This window comes from Pelophylax lessonae, assembly GCF_965119305.1.
Source record: "Pelophylax lessonae genome assembly, chromosome: 3".
NCBI lineage: Eukaryota > Metazoa > Chordata > Amphibia > Anura > Ranidae > Pelophylax > Pelophylax lessonae.
The window spans coordinates 667,125,571-667,146,262 of NC_138770.1; the positions used below are offsets into that span (position 1 = coordinate 667,125,571).

The 20,692-nt window shown below is 47.7% G+C and overlaps 1 protein-coding gene across 1 annotated transcript in view; it reads right to left on the minus strand.

Annotated features, from left to right (window-relative positions):
* GTPBP2 (GTP binding protein 2) overlaps positions 1-20,295 on the minus strand; it is a 39,462-nt gene extending 19,167 nt beyond the window's left edge. The window contains exons 1-7 of the mRNA XM_082248959.1: positions 20,031-20,295; positions 13,475-13,501; positions 12,434-12,618; positions 6,974-7,082; positions 6,353-6,550; positions 4,935-5,109; positions 1,329-1,548 (exon numbers count right to left, since the gene is read on the minus strand). Coding sequence (XP_082105085.1) covers positions 1,329-1,548; positions 4,935-5,109; positions 6,353-6,550; positions 6,974-7,082; positions 12,434-12,618; positions 13,475-13,501; positions 20,031-20,186 — 1,070 coding nt within the window. The 5' untranslated portion in view covers positions 20,187-20,295. The remainder of the gene's footprint in view (positions 1-1,328; positions 1,549-4,934; positions 5,110-6,352; positions 6,551-6,973; positions 7,083-12,433; positions 12,619-13,474; positions 13,502-20,030) is intronic.
* Positions 20,296-20,692: the final 397 nt, after the last annotated feature.

Sequence of the window (20,692 nt, forward strand, 5' to 3'; positions counted from 1 at the left end):
TATGGCCCATTAGTTAGAACTTTTACCCTAGAAGCAGGAAAAGTGCCATGATGAGGAAAGGACTGCCTGGGCTTTTAACCAATTTTGTAGCAAGACAGCAAAAGGTGAGAGAGCCATCACAACATCCAAATGGATGAACAAAGCAAAACCCCAAGACTGAAGAGAACCCCTGGGAACCTCAAAACACACTAAAAGGGAAGTAAAACAAGCTAGTGGAATGCTTAAAGAGGTTATAAACTCATTAAATTTTTTAATTTTTTTTCCAACCTGAAAGAGAAACACATAATGAGCTAGTATACATCACATACTAGCTCATTATGAAATACTTACCCAAGAACGAGCCCCCGCCGTGCAGCCGGCTTACCTGTATGACGGGCGACATGTTCAGTCGCCCGTCTTTTTCCGGGATCGCCGCATACGGCCATCTGATTGGCCGGACCCGCGATTACGTCACTCCCGCACATGCGCGCGGGAGCCGACGGTCACGGCACGGGGCTCTGAAGGAACGGCACCAGCGGCCGTTCCTTCAGAGCGCATGCGCCAGTGATGTCACTGGCTGCATTTAAGGTAAATATCTCCTAAACGGTACATGTTTAGGAGATATTTACAGTACCTATAGGTAAGCCTTGTCATAGGCTTACCTATAGGTAAAAGTTGCAGAGGAGGGTTTACTTCCTCTTTAAAACAGAAGATCGGTGAGAACAAGGAAACCCCACAACTCAACCAGTGTTACCCTACCTGAAGAATGAGCAAAAATTCTTTCCACAGCTAGAGTATACCCGAAGCTGTCAGATAGCACTAGAGCCCTTGTATTCTAAAATCTTAAATACCATAAATATGAAATATAAAAATAATATACGTTCCCTTTAAACGGACAATAAGTTGGCACAAAGAGTGTCAAGTGACAGGGCTATTATACAGACAATAAGTGGGCATATGAGAAAAGGGTCATGTGACAGGACTAATATACAATATGGGGGGACATGAGGTGAGGGTCATGTAACGGGACTACAATACAAACAATATGGGGGGCACAGAGAGGATAATGTGACAGTGCTACAGTTTACAGACAATAGGGGGGACATGGGGTGAGGGTCATGTGACAGGAATATACACAATATGAGGGGGCACAGAGAGGATAATATGACCGCGCTATTATACAGACAATAGGGGGGACATGAGATGAAGGTCATGTGACAGGACAATTATACAGACAAGTAGAGGGCACAGAGAAGGTAATTTAACAGGGCTATTAAAAATAAATAATGATGATACAAAGACACGAGACTGCCCAATAATGTTCAGGCCTGGGAGGGCCCTGTCCTTACTTGGGTGACTGTGCAAACTGCTGAGCAGCGGTGACAGCATCATCCTCTGTCCGCACCATGAAAGGCACCTTGTTACACCCGGGCTGTTTTAGTGTGCGCTCCAGCTGCCGGAGTGTCCTTTCCACTGTGGGTGGAGCACAGAGGTCCACTTTACTGACCACCAAAAAGAACGGAACCTTGAGAGCCATGGCCAGACCCAGGTGCTCCCGCGTCGTCCCCGCTGCAGAAAGATGTTGGGATTGGTTACATGGTATGTGCAAGAGATCACATGACAGCATCTACAAAGATATTTTATTTCCTGTTTTACATAGCTTCCTGCCATGTGTTCACACATCTTGCCTCTAGGACAAACCCTCACAGTGTGGTTCCACTTCTAATAACAGACATCGGAGGATTCTCAATGGGTTCGTAAACGTCTAAGGCAGTGATGGCGAACCTTGGCACCCCAGATGTTTTGGAACTACATTTCCCATGATGCTCCACTACACTGCAGAGTGCATGAGCATCATGGGAAATGTACTTCCAAAACATCTGGGGTGCCAAGGTTTGCCATCACTGGTCTAAGGGATTCCAGTGATGAGATCTCCCAGCTACAGCTTCTGTCTCTCTTGCCGCCCACTTTGGAATGTTCTCACTTCTCCTGTTACATTGGACATAATATAAAAGTACAAATCCAACAGGTATGTCTGGAATTCCTCATAATGGGTATTGCAGGTGAAGTTCTCCAACACCAAAGAAACAACTATAGGTGTCCCTGGGGAATTTGAGTGGAAGGGCTGGAGATGGTAAGTGTAGTAATGAAAGGTATAGAAAAGAATATATAAAATTTCAACATTTATTGATTTATATTAAAATTCAACAAAATACAAAAAATAACATATTTAGACTTTAAAATAACATTCCATATACATATCCTTACATAGTTACATAGTTAGTGAGGCTGAAAAAAGACACAAGTCCATCCAGTTCAACCTATGATGTGTGTGTGTTTGCTTTTAACCGTACATTGTATACCCCTGTATGTTGTACATTGTATACCCCTGTATGTTGTGGTCTTTAAGGTGTCCATCCAATAGTTTTTTGAAACTATCAATGCTCCCCGCTGATACGACTGCTTGCGGAAGAGAATTCCACATCCTTACCGCTCTTACAGTGAAGAACCCCTTACGCACTTTAAGGTTAAACCGCCTTTCCTCAAGTTTTAGTGAGTGGCCACGTGTCTTATTGTATTCCCTTACTCTGAATAGTTTGTTCCTTATGCTAGGGTCGCCAGTACAGTATTTGTACATTGATATCATATCCCCCCTCAATCGTCTCTTCTCCAGAGAGAATAAGTTCAGTGCTTGTAGTCTTTCCTCATAGCTGATGTCCTCCATTCCCCTAATTATTTTTGTTGCCCTTCTCTGGACTTTCTCCAGTTCCAGCACATCCTTCCTGAGGACCGGTGCCCAGAACTGGACAGCATACTCCAGATGTGGCCGGACCAGAGTTTTGTAGAGTGGAAGAATAATCTCTTTATTTCTGGAGTGAATCCCCTTTTTTATACAACCCAGTATTCTGTTGGCTTTGCTTGCAGCGGCTTGGCATTGCATGCCACTTCCAAGCCTGTTGTCTACCAGTACCCCCAGGTCCCTTTCCATCCTAGACTCACCCAGAGGTTCCCCCCCAAGTGAGTAGCTTGCTTTCTGGTTACTGGCCCCCAAGTGCATTACTTTACATTTTTCTACATTATATCTCATCTGCCATGTAGTTGCCCACTCCGTTATTTTGTTCAGGTCTGCTTGCAAGATTTCCACATCCTGCATAGAAGATATTGGCATGCCTAATTTAGTATCATCTGCAAATACTGAGATTGTACTAGATATCCCCTCCTCTAGATCATTTATGAATAAATTAAACAGGATTGGTGACCCCACAGAGAGATCGGTTATCTGCATTTCACATAGGATTTCTGACAAGGTGTGGACTCATCCGCCCTATGTGCTCCTCGTGAACACAATGTGCATATGGCCATTGGGGATTTGAGTGAACCGCCGGTACTAACATCAATACCCTGACAACGTGTGGAGGGACTTGTATTCTCTCAAGTCCATATACTTGTTGCACATTCAAACTATAGAGCTGCACAGTCAGACTGCATGAATAGAAGGTATCCTTTGCTATACAAACAGCCACCTTTGCAGTATACCTTCTGTGAGGAGACAACTAAAAGGATGCTTTTTGCTCCATACTCCCTCTAGGGATACACAGGTGGTGAATGCACGGTTATGTGTATATAAACTTCCCTGAAGAAGGAATTAGATGAACAAAAATTCCGAAACATGTTGGAGGATACACTCCCCTGCTTCATGAACCCCTAATGTATTATCCCTATCAGGATATGTATATGGAATGTTATTTTAAAGTCTAAATATGTTATTTTTTGTATTTTGTTGAATTTTAATATAAATCAATAAATGTTGAAATTTTATATATTCTTTTCTATACCTTTCATTACTACACTTACCATCTCCAGCCCTTCCACTCAAATTCCCCAGGGACACCTATAGTTGTTTCTTTCATGAATTCAGTGGGGAAGGGATTTTGGGCTGGTTCGGCATAGCCTTGTACCAACCATTCAATTTGTTCTCCAACACCAAACTGGTAAATTCAGGTCTTTATGGGGATGGCTTTGGGAACAGAGCAACAGTTATCTTGGAACAGAAAAGGACCTTGATCAAAATGTAAAATATATTTGTATCACGAGTGCTCAACCTGTGGCCCTCCAGCTGTTGCGGAACTACAAGTCCCATGAGGCATTAAAAAGCTGACAGTCACAGACATGACTCCCAAAGGCAGAGACATGATGGAATTTCCGCAACAGCTGGAGGGCCACAGGTTGATCACCCACCCATGCTCTAGGATTAACAGTACTCTTCACTGGAAATACCTGAATTCACTTATTTGAAGGGAGGTCCACACACTTTTGGCTTTAGAACTGCTACAATCTATATACATGTACCCTAAACATACAATGCTAGAAGAGATCAGAACTGCTACAACCTTTATACATGTACACTTAGCCCCGGTTCACATTTGTGCGACTGCGGAGATCGCACGTAATTCGGAGCGCACTGCTCCTAAATTACATGCAATCTCATGTGCGGTGCGAATTCAGCCATACACTTTGTATGGCTGAAATTGGAACCGCATCCGCAATAAACTCGCACATGAGGCTTTTTTTTATCCGAAGCAGAATCTGAATGCATAGTGGTTCACACTAGTGCGATCCGATTCTGTGAAAACTTGCAGATCGCACTGCGATATGCGATCGCAACTGGGGGTGTCGTTAACTTTGAATTGACACCCCCTGCGTATCGCATATGGCAGTGTGAACTGCCAGAGGTGCGGATGCGATGCGGGATCACGCTGCATATTCGCAGCGTTCCCGCATCGCACAAATGTGAACGGGCACTAAACAAACACTGCTGGAAGAAGAAAGTCAAAAAACTTTTCAGAAATAAACATAAAAAACACACAACACTGGTCAGTGGAGAATTAGGCAGGGTACATTATAACAAGGTCTGCTCAGCAGGGACCGATTCTGGGGTCAGAGGACACACTCACCGATGCCAGTGTTGGCGCTCACCACCAGCATGGCAAAGTCTGGGCAGTAGCTGGTCAGGCCAAAGATAGTTGTCTTCAAGTACTTGTGATGTCCGGCCAGATCAATGAATGTGATCATCTTGGAGGCACTTTCACAGATCTGCTCTGCAGTACGAGACTCGCTGTAATTCACCACCTGACCACAGGAGGTCAGAAGACACAATGGTTACAAAAATGCACCTATCCTCAAGGGCTAACCATAACTCATCTACTCTGCTCTCTCCTATATCACCAAAACTCGAGAAACCTGATGTCCCAACCTCAGAATCCCTTTTCAGTACCCATTCTCTTCACCGCCACCAACAGCATTCATTCCTCTTCAACCTTAACCAAAATTCCTCTTCACACCCAACAGCAGCTGCCATTCCTCTTTAACCCCCCTGCAAACAGCACCCATCCCCTAGACCCACCAACAACAGCACCCTTTCCTCTTCACCCCCCCCCCCCATTCCCCTGCCAACAGCACTCACTCCTCCTTATCCCCCACCAACAGCACCCATTCCTCTTCACCCCTCAAACAGCACCAATTCCTTTTAACACCCCCCCCCCCCAACAACAGCACCCATTCCTCTCTCCCCCCCCCCCCCAATCCCCTGCCAACAGCACCCACTCCTCCTTATCCCCCACCAACAGCACCCATTCCTCTTCACCCCTCAAACAGCACCAATTCCTTTTAACACCCCCCCCCCTCCCCCACAACAGCACCCATTCCTCTCTCCCCCCAATCCCCTGCCAGCAGCACCCACTCCTCCTTATCCCCCACCAACAGCACCCATTCCTCTCTCTCCCCCCCAATCCCCTGCCAACAGCACCCACTCCTCCTTATCCCCCACAACAGCACCCATTCCTCTCTCTCCCCCCCCCAATCCCCTGCCAACAGCACCCACTCCTCCTTATCCCCCACCAACAGCACCCATTCCTCTTCACCCCTCAAACAGCACCAATTCCTTTTATCACCCCCCCCCCCCCACAACAGCACCCATTCCTCTCTCTCCCCCCCCCCCCAATCCCCTGCCAACAGCACCCATTCCTCTTCACCCCTCAAACAGCACCAATTCCTCTTAACACCCCCCCCCCTCCCACAACAGTACCCATTCCCCCCCCCCCCCCATCCATTCCACTTCATCCCCCCCAGCCAACAGCACCCATTATTCTTCATTCTCCAAAACCTCTCCAATTCCTCCCTCACTAACCACCCTTCCCTCGCATTTCTCTCCCATTTCCCTCTCACTTCTCCTCCCGTCTGCACTTCTCCCATTTCATCCTCATCTCTTCCAATTCCCCTTAACACCACCCCCTCAAGAGACTCTCCCATTCCCCCTTCACATTCTTCTTAAGCATCACCCCTCCCCACCACCACTTTACCCCTGCCTCCTCACCTCTCCTTTGCTATTGAAGCCAAGGATCTCAAAGCTAATACTGGAAGTACGACCAGACTGGATCTCATGAAGATGGCGGAAGAGATTTAGCCTGGCTCGGCCCCGCCCATTGTCCAGTTCCCCCTGTGTGAGGACCCCCAGTAGAGTAGACTTCCCAGAATCCACATTTCCCAGGACAGCCACTCGAAGGTCCAGAAACTGAGGAAACAAAAAGTATATTATTCTGTGTGAGTGGAGATCCACAAAGATACAGGAAGACCATAGACAAGAGAAAAATGCTCCAAAAGAGCTGGGATTTTCAAGGTGCCAATTAGATATTACAACAATAGATAGAAATGATACATTTTTATTGTTCCATATCCAACAATAAAAAGACTTCTCAATAAAAACATTTTTTATGAACAAACTCTTGACTGAAGAGTCCACAACACGTTTACTGTAAATTGTCGTGGTGTAGTAATCTCAACATGTTTCGCTTTTTTAAGGCTTCCTCAGGAGATATACAGTACCACACCTACTGAAACTATACAGAATGGACAATTCTATGAAGTTGTATATACCTATACAGATGAAATATACCTGAACATAACAAAGCTCAAAGTCATTATACTGTGCATGTACCTGTTGGTTGTCCGGGACCTTCCGGATCAGAACCTCTGTAATCTTCCTGGGGGAATCACTGTCATAATCAACTTCACGTTCTCGTAATACTGTGATATCAGCACCAACTCTACAAGGAGAGAGAGGTTACATCAATAACATGATGCAGACTGTGATAGACCAGATATAATACAGATCAACACAGGACTGGAAAAGGAGAGGGAAAGCTCAATAAAAAAACTGACAGTGGACCTAACTCCTAAAGCTGAGTTCATACATGTTGTTGGAGGCAGCATGGAGTTTTGCTTGTTCTAATATCAGATGTTTCTGGATGGTTGAAACCTGATTACACCTGGCCTGGAATGCCAGCAGTACAAGGTTACCCAGAAGGATATTCCTGACAAGGAGTCATAAATGGGAAGTCAAATCCTCTCAGGATGTTCTCGCATAAACCTCCTATTGTGAGGTATGGGGGTAGAGGAGCCTCAGATAAGACCTTCTGGGGAGGTTATACCAACATCAAAGGCCAGCTGTTACTGGAAGATGACCCAGGTCAAAAACAGTGATTAGTGGACGGAGAGCGCCCCTAGTGGGAGAATATAACACGCTTCCTGGAAAGATTAGATACTTCCTGTTGATTAGGAAGAGTGGCATCTTACGAGCGGTCATTGGACAAGCAGACAGCGGGTGTTTATGTGGGTGGTGTCTGAGTGGACTTGGAAAGCAATCGCCAGCTAGAATTCTGTCTCTTGGCTGTTGGCTCCCATGGCTCTTGTGCTGCCCTTTGTGTCCTTTTGTGTGCTTGAGACCAACTGAAAGGTATCAAACCCAGAGGATGGATATGTAAAGTATTATCTTTGATTGTTTTGTCTTATATGCTCTGTAGTATCCTTTTAGTGTTTTATGTTAGCATTTTCACTTTCTTTATAATAAATTAGATTCTTGATTTAAGCAGTGTGTTTATTTTTATAGCTAGCATTGTTAGTATACCCTCCAGTAGAGCTTTAATAGACAATAGAATACATGTTTATAATAAATAGGGGAGATACAAAACCCCCCCACATTTATTTCCCATGTCCAGTATGAGTTTCCCCTTCAGTTTTCACTGCGAATTTCCAAAGCAGCTGTTAGATGTGGTTCAGACAGAAATTTTTGGAGCCGGCATCCACTAGCGTCTTTAACATTAGCTGGTTGTTAGGGAGCGGGCTGGGAAGCCAGCCACTGTGTACTTATCGGATGATTCATCAGCGGTCAGCAGGGTAACCTGCTAACAGATGAATGTAAATAAATAAATCATTGCCAGCGTAGGGTTTCCCTCCAAATTCTTACCAGACCATTATTCCGAGCATGCAGCCTGGCAGGCCAGTAAAGGTGCGGCAGGCGTCATGATTGACAATTGATCTACACCAGGGGACATTGTTTTTTCAATAAAGGAGTTGGCAAAAACTCTAGTCTCTGTGCTTTTATTTATTTTTGACACTTTGTTTGGTGATAAGTAGGAGTACAATGTACCCCCTATTCATACACATGGGGAGGGGGCGGCACGGATCTGGGGGCCCCCTTGTTAAAGGGGGCTTCCAGATTCTGATAAGCCCCCTACACCCAGGCTTGTGGGGGAAGAGGCCCTTGTCCCCATCACCCTAGGGACAAGGTGCTTTGGGTGGGGGCAGAGTCTGGTATGGTTTAGAAGGGGGGCGGCACCCGCTCCACCCCCCCCCCCCCCTTTCCTGGCCTGCCAGGCTGCATGTTCAGATAAGGGTCTGCCATGGTTTGTTTTTTTTTTGGGGGGGGGGGGGGGGGCACGTCTTTTCTTTTTAAATCTTGGTGTGGGGTTCCCCTTAAAGTCCAAAAGGGATTGAATCTGTGTTCAAAAACTGATGAAATGCGAGATTCAGACGCATTCCCATAGAATTTGCATTTGAACCGCACCACAGTGCTCAGGAAATGCACAGGACTCTTTTTCAATTAACGCTGCACCACATGTGTGAACCTCCTCCATAGAGAAAGCTGCTGGTTCACATCATGCAAATCAGATGCGGTTCAAACGCATCCAATTCCCTTATGTGAACAAAGCCTAAAACACTCTGCAGTATAGAACCTGCTCATTAGTCTCTAGCGAAACCCAGACTCCACTCACAGAATACTTCATCCACATTCTACTCCAGGACATGTCTTGTGTCACTTCTTTTCCACAGCCACCATCCCTCCAAATCTTCGGTGGATCAATCATTACAAATTCACACATATGAATATGACAGCATTACAATACCACTTTATTAGAGTAAAAAGATTCTCCTCCCTTGCCATGAAAAACAACTGCTGCTTCTGAACTCCCTCCGGACTGGAAGCCTACACTCAGATGATCTCTGTCCACCCGAAGCATTGTATTTCACCTCATTAGATACTCAAGACTGTCTATAATTTCCGCTGAGACAGAACAAGGAAACATCAAAGCACAGGGCTACGGGCAGAGGAAAGCAGAACCGACACATGCAATGAGCAAATACGGCTTTCCTCACGGTCACTAATTACACACTGTACATGAATTCAAAATAATAAGATTAGTTATATTTGAATTGATTTTATTTTTACCTATCTATACAAAATTTAAAAAAAAAAAAAAAAATTATACAGTACTGTGCAAAAGCTTTTGGCAGGTGTGAAAAATGCTGTATATGAAGAATGCTTTCAGAAATAGAAGCTGAAAATATTTATTTTATTAACAAAATGGAAAGTAAATGAACAGAAGAAAAATCCAAATCAAATCAATATTTGGCGTGACCTCCCTTTGCCTTCAAACCAGCATCAAATCTTCTAGGTAGACTTGCACACAGTTGTAGAAGGAACTCAGCAGGTTGGTTGTTCCAAACATCTTAAAGAACTAAGCTCAGATCTTCTGTGGATGTCGGCTGCCTCAAATCCTTCTGTCTCTTTATGTCATCCCAGACAGATTCCATGATGGTGAGATCAGGGCTCTGTGGAGGCCAAACCATCACTTCCAGGACTCCTTGATCCGCTTTACACTGAAGATAGTTCTCAACGACATTGGCTCTATGTTTGGGGTGGTTGTCCTGATACAGAATAAATTTGGGGTTAATCAGATGTCTCCCTGATGGTATGGTATCTGCCTGTATTTCTCAGCATTGAGGACACCATTGATCCTGACCAAATCTTCAACTCTATTTGCAGAAATGCAGCCCCCAAACTTGCAAGGAACCTCCACCATGCATCACAGTTCCTGGCAGGCATTCATTACTGTACGGCTCTCCAGCCCTTCAAAACTGCCCCCCGCTACAGAAAAATATTTCACATCTTGACTCTTCAGTCCAGAGCACCTGCTGCCATTTTTCTGCACCTCGGTTCTTTTGTTTTACTGCATAGTTGAGTCGCTTAGACTTGTTTCCAGGATGGATATTTGTCCCTTTGGCTGCAATTCTTCTATGAACGCCACTTTTGGCCAGACTTCTCCGGACAGTAGATGGGTGTACCTGGTTTTCTTCAGTTCTGTGCTGATGGCACTGCTGGACATCTTCCGATGTGGAAGGGAGGTAAGCATGATGTGTCTTTCGTCTGCTGCGTTGTTTCCTTGGCCGACCACTGCGTCTACGCTCCTCAATGTTGCTTGTTTCTTTGTGCTTCTCCAAAAGAGCTTGGACAGCACATCTTGAACCAGAGGCGTAACTAGAACCTTCAGGGCCCCGATGCAAGAAACCATAAAGGGCCCCCCGGATCCCTGGCCGGGGCCCTTCCCTTCAAGCCTGGGGCTCTTCCCACTGATCCTGGGGCCCTTTACTCTTGTTGAGGGGTCCTTTATTACAGTCCCTCAGTGGGACCCTTTCACAAGTTCTGCAGTGGGCCCCCTTCCTGTCATCTTGGGGCCTCCCCACGGTGGTGGAATGCCAGAGCCCGGTTAAAAGTGTGACCTTTGCGATCCTGGAAGTTCACCCACTGGTGTCAGTAGTTTGTATTTTTTTTGGTATTTTAATTGTATTATTTTTTATCATTTTTATTTTTTTTTTCCAATGTCACTGACTATGACTCTGTTCATTCAGAAAAGGAAGGAGCTGGTAAATTACATATTTACCGACAGCTTCTCGGTTCTCTATTGTGACGCATCCCCTGCAGCAGCCAGCAGGAGAGAGGAGGGAGCACAGTGGGGGGGGGGGGGGAACCAGGGGAGCACACAGGGGCCCAGAGACAGCAGAACACAAGGGAACTGGATAGGAGGAGAGGTGGGGGCAGCATACAGAGGAACCAATCTCTTCCATTTTCCTCCTGCAGCTACAGAGGAAAAAGGAGGACAGTGATTTCTCTACATGCTGCCCCCGCCGCCCCTCCTATCCAGGTGTACAGGGGAGCCGCACAGGCCCCCTGAAGCATGGGGCCCGGTTGCAATTGCAACCCCTGTAGTTACGCCCCTATCTTGAACCCCCAGTCTGCTTTAAAATCTTTGCTTGGGAGAGACCTTGTTGATGCAGTAGAACTTCCTTGTGTCTGGTTGCTATGCTCAGTCTTTCCATAGTGTATGACCTGTGACATAAAACTGTCTTCCACAACCTCACTTTAGTAGAAGAGTTTGGCTCGCCCAGTTATAAGCCTCCTACACAGCAGTTTCGGTTTCAGTTAATATAAGTGTTTCAACCTACCTATGAAATTGATTATTATTAGCACTTGCTTGGTATAATTGGTTAGCCATACACCTGAGTCTATTCCTGCAAAATCCCTGACTTTGTGTAAGTGTAAGAATTGATGCTGGTTTGAAGCCAAAGAGTAGTCACGCCAAATACTGGATTTGATTTTTCTTCAATTCGCTCATTTTGCAAATTGATAAAAATAAACAAAATAAAATATATCCTTTTGAAAGCATTCTTTACAGCATTTCACACCTGCCTTAACTTTTACACAGTACTATAGTTCCCCATTAGGCCAGGTTCACACATATGCAGCCGCAAGTTCGTGCCTGGAGTCCCGTGTGTCCCTGTTCACCAGTTCAGGTGCGAATCAGGTCCGAATGTTTGCCTGAATTCGTAGCTGAATCGGACCCAAAGACGCACAGGACCCTTATTGAACGCGGACTGCAGCTGCCCCTGACCTGTGTGAATTGCCTCCATTGAGAGCCGGTCACACTCGCTTGTCATGCAAATTGGATGCGGGGAAATCGGCATTCAATTTGCATATGTGTGAGTTCTTTTGCTCTTCCATTACTAAAAACACTGCTGCAATTCCCATTTACTTTCCATGGCTATCCAATCTATAGATTGTAAACTCCTCTGGGCAGGTCTCCTATTCCTAGCATCGGCACATTAATTACAAATGAGGTTTAATCTGCCTAAATTTTGCCCTTTCTGCATTGAGCTTGGCAAAACTGACAGCTGCCTGCACCGGTCCTAATACTGTTAATAGAGCCTGTATATCCTTACACTATACAGATCAAGAATAATGATAGTATATAATGTACAAGGTCAGCAGAGAGGTCAGTACTTCTCGGCCATGCGGTGCAAGGTGTGAAGCGAGGCCCTCATTTCCTCCTCCGACAGTCCCACCAGCAGCCCATTGTCCTCGACGCCAATCTGGTACACCGCCTCCCCTCGTCCCTCCTGCAGCCTCCATTTCATCTGGGTCACCAGGTGCTCAAAACGATACTGAGATGGGTTGACCAGCTTTAGCTAGGTGATAAGAAGAAAGACTTGTGATATGGGCAGCCTGGGCACAGTGGATGGTCAGGAGGTGACAGACAGTGACTGGGATCAGGAAAGAGGAGTCACATGATACAGGTAGCCTAGGCACGGAAGAAGGTCCAGAGGTGACAGGCAGAGAGAGAGAGGTCAGGAGAGAGGAGTCACATGACATGGGTAGCCTATGCATAGAAGATGATCCAAAGGTGAGACAATAAGGAAGTCAGGGAGAAGCAGTCACACGATATGGGTAGCCTAGGCACAGGGGAAGGTCCAGAGGTAACAGATAGCGAAGGGGATCAGAAAGGAGAAGTCACATGAGATGAGCAGCCTAGGCACAGGGGACTATCCAGAGGTGACAGCCAGTGAAGAGGATCAGGAATGAGTGGTCATCTGATAAGGGGAGCCTAGGCACAAGAGAAGGTCCAGAGGTGACAGACATTGGGGGTTAGGAAGTTGGAGTCACATGATATGGGCAGCCTAGACCTGGGAGAAAGTCCAGAGTTGACAGATCGTCGAGGGGGTAAGGAAGGATGAGTCACATGACACGGGTAGCCTATGCATAGAAGATGATTCTAAAGTAAGACAATGATGGGGGTCAGAAAATAGCAGTCACGTGATATGGGTAGCCTAGGCACAGAGGAAGGTCCTGAGGTGACAGTAATAAAGGTCAGGAAAAACCAATCACATGATACGGGTAGCCTAGGCACAGAAGAAGGTCAACGGGTTACAGACAATGACAGGGAAAAAAAAAAAGGAGTCACATGATCTAGGCAGCCTTGGCACAGTCCAGAGGTGACAGACAGTGAGGGGGTCTGGGAAAAGGGGGGGGGGTATAGATACTAACCTTATATTCGATGTTCCCTTCCTCTGCCTGGAACAAAACATAAAACTCAGTCAGACCGCTCAGTACCCTCCTTACAACATCCAGCAACACAAAGGTTAATCTCACACAGGCTTCCTCACAACAAGTGACAGGTCACCTCTCAGGGATTTCCTGTGTGGTAATTAACGAGCCTGAAATACAGTCATTACCAATTATCATTCTTGTTTTTGGTGAGTCATGCAGGGGTTAATCCTGGACACCATGAGCAGGCAGAGTCAACAATGTCAGTGTTACCAACAATGTGTCAGCAAGGGGTTAACAGGAGGAAACCTGGGCTCCAGATGTGGCTGTGTCAGGAAGGGGTTAACGGGAGGGACCCTGGGCTCCAGATGTGGCTGTGTCAGGAAGGGGTTAATGGGAGAATTCTGTCCCTGGGCTCCACATGTGGGTAAGGAAGGGGTTAATGGGAGAATTCTGTCCCTGGGCTCCACATGTGGCTGTGTCAGGAAGGGGTTAATGGGAGAATTCTGTCCCTGGGCTCCACATGTGGGTGTGTCAACAAAACCTGCAGAAGGGGCGAATATTGTCTGAGGGTTGGAGACATCCTACATGTCACTAATATATGGACGTGGGGGCTACTGACACCCAAAGAGTTAACTAAGGGGACACCAATGACAAGGCAGGGGTTGATTACAAAGACATCAGTGACAGGCAGGGGTTAATACTGGGGATAGTAGTGGCAGGGCAGACATCAAGGGGTTAATAGCAGAGTTGGGATATCAGTGTTAGGCAGATGAGGGAGGGGGAGGGGACACGTCACCAGGTTCCGTGTTTGACACTTAACTCTCTCACTGCCAGCTCCATCCTGTGTACAGACAGTGGAAAGAGATGGTCAGCTCCTCTGCCGGCTGGTTTGGCCAGCACTGCCCAAGCAAGTCAGTGTTTACACACACCCGTCTATATATAGCTCCCAAACAGACGTGGCCCCGTCTATAAATATTCTGTACAGCAGACAAGTATAGACACGTCCTCCTCCATGTACACAACCATCAGCTGATCTCTGACACCTATCTGTGTCACCAAACAGCACAAACACTGCAACAGTGCCAACACTAAGACTGTCACTACTCACTGATCACAGTGCCAACACTAAGACTGTCACTACTCACTGATCACAGCGCCAACACTGAGACTGTCACTACTCACTGATCACAGCGCCAACACAAAGACTGTCACTGATCACAGCACCAATACTAAGACTGTCACTACTCACTGATCACAGCACCAATACTAAGACTGTCACTACTCACCGATCACAGCGCCAACACAAAGACTGTCACTGATCACAGCACCAACACTAAGACTGTCACTGATCACAGCACCAATACTAAGACTGTCACTACTCACTGATCACAGCGCCAACACAAAGACTGTCACTGATCACAGCACCAACACTAAGACTGTCACTACTCACTGATCACAGCGCCAACACTGAGACTGTCACTACTCACTGATCACAGCGCCAACACAAAGACTGTCACTGATCACAGCACCAATACTAAGACTGTCACTACTCACTGATCACAGCACCAATACTAAGACTGTCACTACTCACCGATCACAGCGCCAACACAAAGACTGTCACTGATCACAGCACCAACACTAAGACTGTCACTGATCACAGCACCAATACTAAGACTGTCACTACTCACTGATCACAGCGCCAACACAAAGACTGTCACTGATCACAGCACCAACACTAAGACTGTCACTACTCACTGATCACAGCGCCAACACTGAGACTGTCACTACTCACTGATCACAGCGCCAACACAAAGACTGTCACTGATCACAGCACCAATACTAAGACTGTCACTACTCACTGATCACAGCACCAACACTAAGACTGTCACTACTCACCGATCACAGCACCAATACTAAGACTGTCACTACTCACTGATCACAGCACCAATACTAAGACTGTCACTACTCACTACTCACAGCGCCAACACTAAGACTGTCACTACTCACTGATCACAGCACCAACACTAAGACTGTCACTACTCACTGATCACAGCACCAATACTAAGACTGTCACTACTCACTGATCACAGCACCAATACTAAGACTGTCACTACTCACCGATCACAGCACCAACACTAAGACTGTCACTACTCACTGATCACAGTGCCAACACTGAGACTGTCACTACTCACTGATCACAGTGCCAACACTAAGACTGTCACTACTCACTGATCACAGTGCCAACACTAAGACTGTCACTACTCACCGATCACAGCACCAACACTAAGACTGTCACTGATCACATCGCCAACACTAAGACTGTCACTACTCACTGATCACAGCACCAACACTAAGACTGTCACTGATCACATCGCCAACACTAAGACTGTCACTACTCACTACTCACAGCGCCAACACTAAGACTGTCACTACTCACTGATCACAGCGCCAACACTGAGACTGTCACTACTCACTGATCACAGTGCCAACACTGAGACTGTCACTACTCACTGATCACAGTGCCAACACTAAGACTGTCACTACTCACTGATCACAGCGCCAACACTAAGACTGTCACTACTCACCGATCACAGCACCAACACTAAGACTGTCACTACTCACTGATCACAGTGCCAACACTGAGACTGTCACTACTCACTGATCACAGTGCCAACACTAAGACTGTCACTACTCACCGATCACAGCACCAACACTAAGACTGTCACTGCTCACTGATCACAGTGCCAACACTAAGACTGTCACTACTCACCGATCACAGCACCAACACTAAGACTGTCACTGATCACATCGCCAACACTAAGACTGTCACTACTCACTGATCACAGCACCAACACTAAGACTGTCACTGATCACATCGCCAACACTAAGACTGTCACTACTCACTGATCACAGCGCTAACACTAAGACTGTCACTACTCACTGATCACATGAGGTGGGGGGGGGGGGGTGTTGTCACCTCAGATGACAGGTGTTGGGGTGTTAGTACCTCAGAGGACAGGTGTGGGGGTGTTAGTACCTCAGAGGACAGGTGTTGGGAGTGTTAGTACCTCAGAGGACAGGTATTGGGGTGTTAGTACCTCAGAGGACAGGTGTTGGGGGTGTTAGTACCTCAGATGACAGGTGTTGGGGTGTTAGTACCTCAGAGGACAGATGTTGGGGTGTTAGTACCTCAGAGGACAGATGTTGGGGTGTTAGTACCTCAGAGGACAGGTGTTGGGGGTGTTAGTACCTCAGATGACAGGTGTTGGGGGTGTTAGTACCTCAGATGACAGGTGTTGGGGGTGTTAGTACCTCAGATGACAGGTGTTGGGGGTGTTAGTACCTCAGATGACAGGTGTTGGGGTGTTAGTACCTCAGATGACAGGTGTTGGGGGTGTTAGTACCTCGGAGGACAGATGTTGGGGTGTTAGTACCTCAGAGGACAGGTGTTGGGGGTGTTAGTACCTCAGATGACAGGTGTTGGGGGTGTTAGTACCTCAGAGGACAGGTGTTGGGGGTGTTAGTACCTCAGATGACAGGTGTTGGGGGTGTTAGTACCTCAGATGACAGGTGTTGGGGGTGTTAGTACCTCAGATGACAGGTGTTGGGGTGTTAGTACCTCAGAGGACAGGTGTTGGGGTGTTAGTACCTCAGATGACAGGTGTTGGGGGTGTTAGTACCTCGGAGGACAGATGTTGGGGTGTTAGTACCTCAGAGGACAGGTGTTGGGGGTGTTAGTACCTCAGATGACAGGTGTTGGGGGTGTTAGTACCTCAGATGACAGGTGTTGGGGGTGTTAGTACCTCAGATGACAGGTGTTGGGGGTGTTAGTACCTCAGATGACAGGTGTTGGGGGTGTTAGTACCTCAGATGACAGGTGTTGGGGTGTTAGTACCTCAGAGGACAGGTGTTGGGGGTGTTAGTACCTCAGATGACAGGTGTTGGGGGTGTTAGTACCTCGGAGGACAGATGTTGGGGTGTTAGTACCTCAGATGACAGGTGTTGGGGGTGTTAGTACCTCAGAGGACAGGTGTTGGGGGTGTTAGTACCTCAGAGGACAGGTGTTGGGGGTGTTAGTACCTCAGAGGACAGGTGTTGGGGGTGTTAGTACCTCAGATGACAGGTGTTGGGGTGTTAGTACCTCAGATGACAGGTGTTGGGGTGTTAGTACCTCAGATGACAGGTGTTGGGGTGTTAGTACCTGAGAGGACAGGTGTTGGGGTGTTAGTACCTCAGATGACAGGTATTGGGGTGTTAGTACCTCAGATGACAGGTGTTGGGGGTGTTAGTACCTCAGATGACAGGTGTTGGGGGTGTTAGTACCTCAGAGGACAGATGTTGGGGGTGTTAGTACCTCAGAGGACAGATGTTGGGGGTGTTAGTACCTCAGAGGACAGATGTTGGGGGTGTTAGTACCTCAGATGACAGGTGTTGGGGTGTTAGTACCTCAGAGGACAGATGTTGGGGGTGTTAGTACCTCAGATGACAGGTGTTGGGGTGTTAGTACCTCAGATGACAGGTGTTGGGGTGTTAGTACCTGAGAGGACAGGTGTTGGGGTGTTAGTACCTCAGATGACAGGTATTGGGGTGTTAGTACCTCAGATGACAGGTGTTGGGGGTGTTAGTACCTCAGAGGACAGATGTTGGGGGTGTTAGTACCTCAGAGGACAGATGTTGGGGGTGTTAGTACCTCAGATGACAGGTGTTGGGGTGTTAGTACCTCAGAGGACAGATGTTGGGGGTGTTAGTACCTCAGATGACAGGTGTTGGGGTGTTAGTACCTCAGATGACAGGTGTTGGGGGTGTTAGTACCTCGGAGGACAGATGTTGGGGTGTTAGTACCTCAGAGGACAGGTGTTGGGGGTGTTAGTACCTCAGATGACAGGTGTTGGGGGTGTTAGTACCTCAGATGACAGGTGTTGGGGGTGTTAGTACCTCGGAGGACAGATGTTGGGGTGTTAGTACCTCAGATGACAGGTGTTGGGGGTGTTAGTACCTCAGAGGACAGGTGTTGGGGGTGTTAGTACCTCAGAGGACAGGTGTTGGGGGTGTTAGTACCTCAGATGACAGGTGTTGGGGTGTTAGTACCTCAGATGACAGGTGTTGGGGTGTTAGTACCTCAGATGACAGGTGTTGGGGTGTTAGTACCTGAGAGGACAGGTATTGGGGTGTTAGTACCTCAGATGACAGGTGTTGGGGGTGTTAGTACCTCAGATGACAGGTGTTGGGGGTGTTAGTACCTCAGAGGACAGATGTTGGGGGTGTTAGTACCTCAGAGGACAGATGTTGGGGGTGTTAGTACCTCAGATGACAGGTGTTGGGGGTGTTAGTACCTCAGATGACAGGTGTTGGGGGTGTTAGTACCTCAGATGACAGGTATTGGGGTGTTAGTACCTCAGAGGACAGATGTTGGGGTGTTAGTACCTGAGAGGACAGGTATTGGGGTGTTAGTACCTCAGATGACAGGTATTGGGGTGTTAGTACCTCAGATGACAGGTGTTGGGGTGTTAGTACCTGAGAGGACAGGTATTGGGGTGTTAGTACCTCAGATGACAGGTGTTGGGGGTGTTAGTACCTCAGATGACAGGTGTTGGGGGTGTTAGTACCTCAGAGGACAGATGTTGGGGGTGTTAGTACCTCAGATGACAGGTGTTGGGGTGTTAGTACCTCAGAGGACAGATGTTGGGGGTGTTAGTACCTCAGATGACAGGTGTTGGGGTGTTAGTACCTCAGATGACAGGTGTTGGGGTGTTAGTACCTGAGAGGACAGGTGTTGGGGTGTTAGTACCTCAGATGACAGGTATTGGGGTGTTAGTACCTCAGATGACAGGTGTTGGGGGTGTTAGTACCTCAGATGACAGGTGTTGGGGGTGTTAGTACCTCAGAGGACAGATGTTGGGGGTGTTAGTACCTCAGATGACAGGTGTTGGGGTGTTAGTACCTCAGATGACAGGTGTTGGGGGTGTTAGTACCTCAGAGGACAGATGTTGGGGTGTTAGTACCTCAGATGACAGGTGTTGGGGTGTTAGTACCTCAGAGGACAGATGTTGGGGTGTTAGTACCTCAGATGACAGGTGTTGGGGGTGTTAGTACCTCAGAGGACAGATGTTGGGGGTGTTAGTACCTCAGAGGACAGGTGTTGGGGTGTTAGTACCTCAGGGGACAGATGTTGGGGGTGTTAGTACCTCGGAGGACAGATGTTGGGGTGTTAGTACCTCAGATGACAGGTGTTGGGGGTGTTAGTACCTCAGAGGACAGGTGTTGGGGGTGTTAGTACCTCAGATGACAGGTGTTGGGGGTGTTAGTACCTCAGATGACAGGTGTTGGGGGTGTTAGTACCTCAGATGACAGATGTTGGGGTGTTAGTACCTCAGAGGACAGGTGTTGGGGTGTTAGTACCTCAGATGACAGGTGTTGGGGGTGTTAGTACCTCAGAGGACAGGTGTTGGGGGTGTTAGTACCTCAGATGACAGGTGTTGGGGGTGTTAGTACCTCAGATGACAGGTATTGGGGTGTTAGTACCTCAGAGGACAGATGTTGGGGGCGTTATTACCTCAGGGGGCAGGTAGGGGGGGTTGTTGTGGCTCTTGCTGCCCCCGGATCCTCCCCCTCGGTTCCTGCCCTTGGTGGGTTTCTTGCTCCGGGCTCCGCTCTTCCCTCTCCCCCCGCCGCCGCCTCCTCCGAACAACTCCAGCAGCCGCGGCTCCATCCTCTTCTCTGTCTCCCGCTTCCCTCCGGCCGGGGACACAGAGCAGAGCAGGCCCGGACACAACCACCGCCAATCACCGCTCTCCGCTCACCCCAAGGTCCCGCCCATAGACCAATCACCGGTTATCGCGCTTAGCAACCCCGCCCACCAACAACACATCGTTGGCTTGTTTGGATTTACCGATGACCACGCCCACCTGAATACTGCTCCGCCCAGACGGCCGGTGATTCCACGTCCAGCAACCACCCCCACCATAAAAGAGGGGAAGCGAAGCCACGCCTACATTATGTTGCATCAGGCGCGCGAGGCATGATGGGAGGAGACAGGAAGTGTGCAGCGCAAAATACTGCCCCCCTAGAAAGACTGCATCCTTCCCCATCCTCCCTCTGTGTCACATATATTACTGTCCCCACCCTATATTCCAGTGTGCACTCAGAATGACTTCCCTCCTCACTGTGTGTCACATCCTTCACTGTCCCCCAATAACCCCGTGTGCACCTAGAATG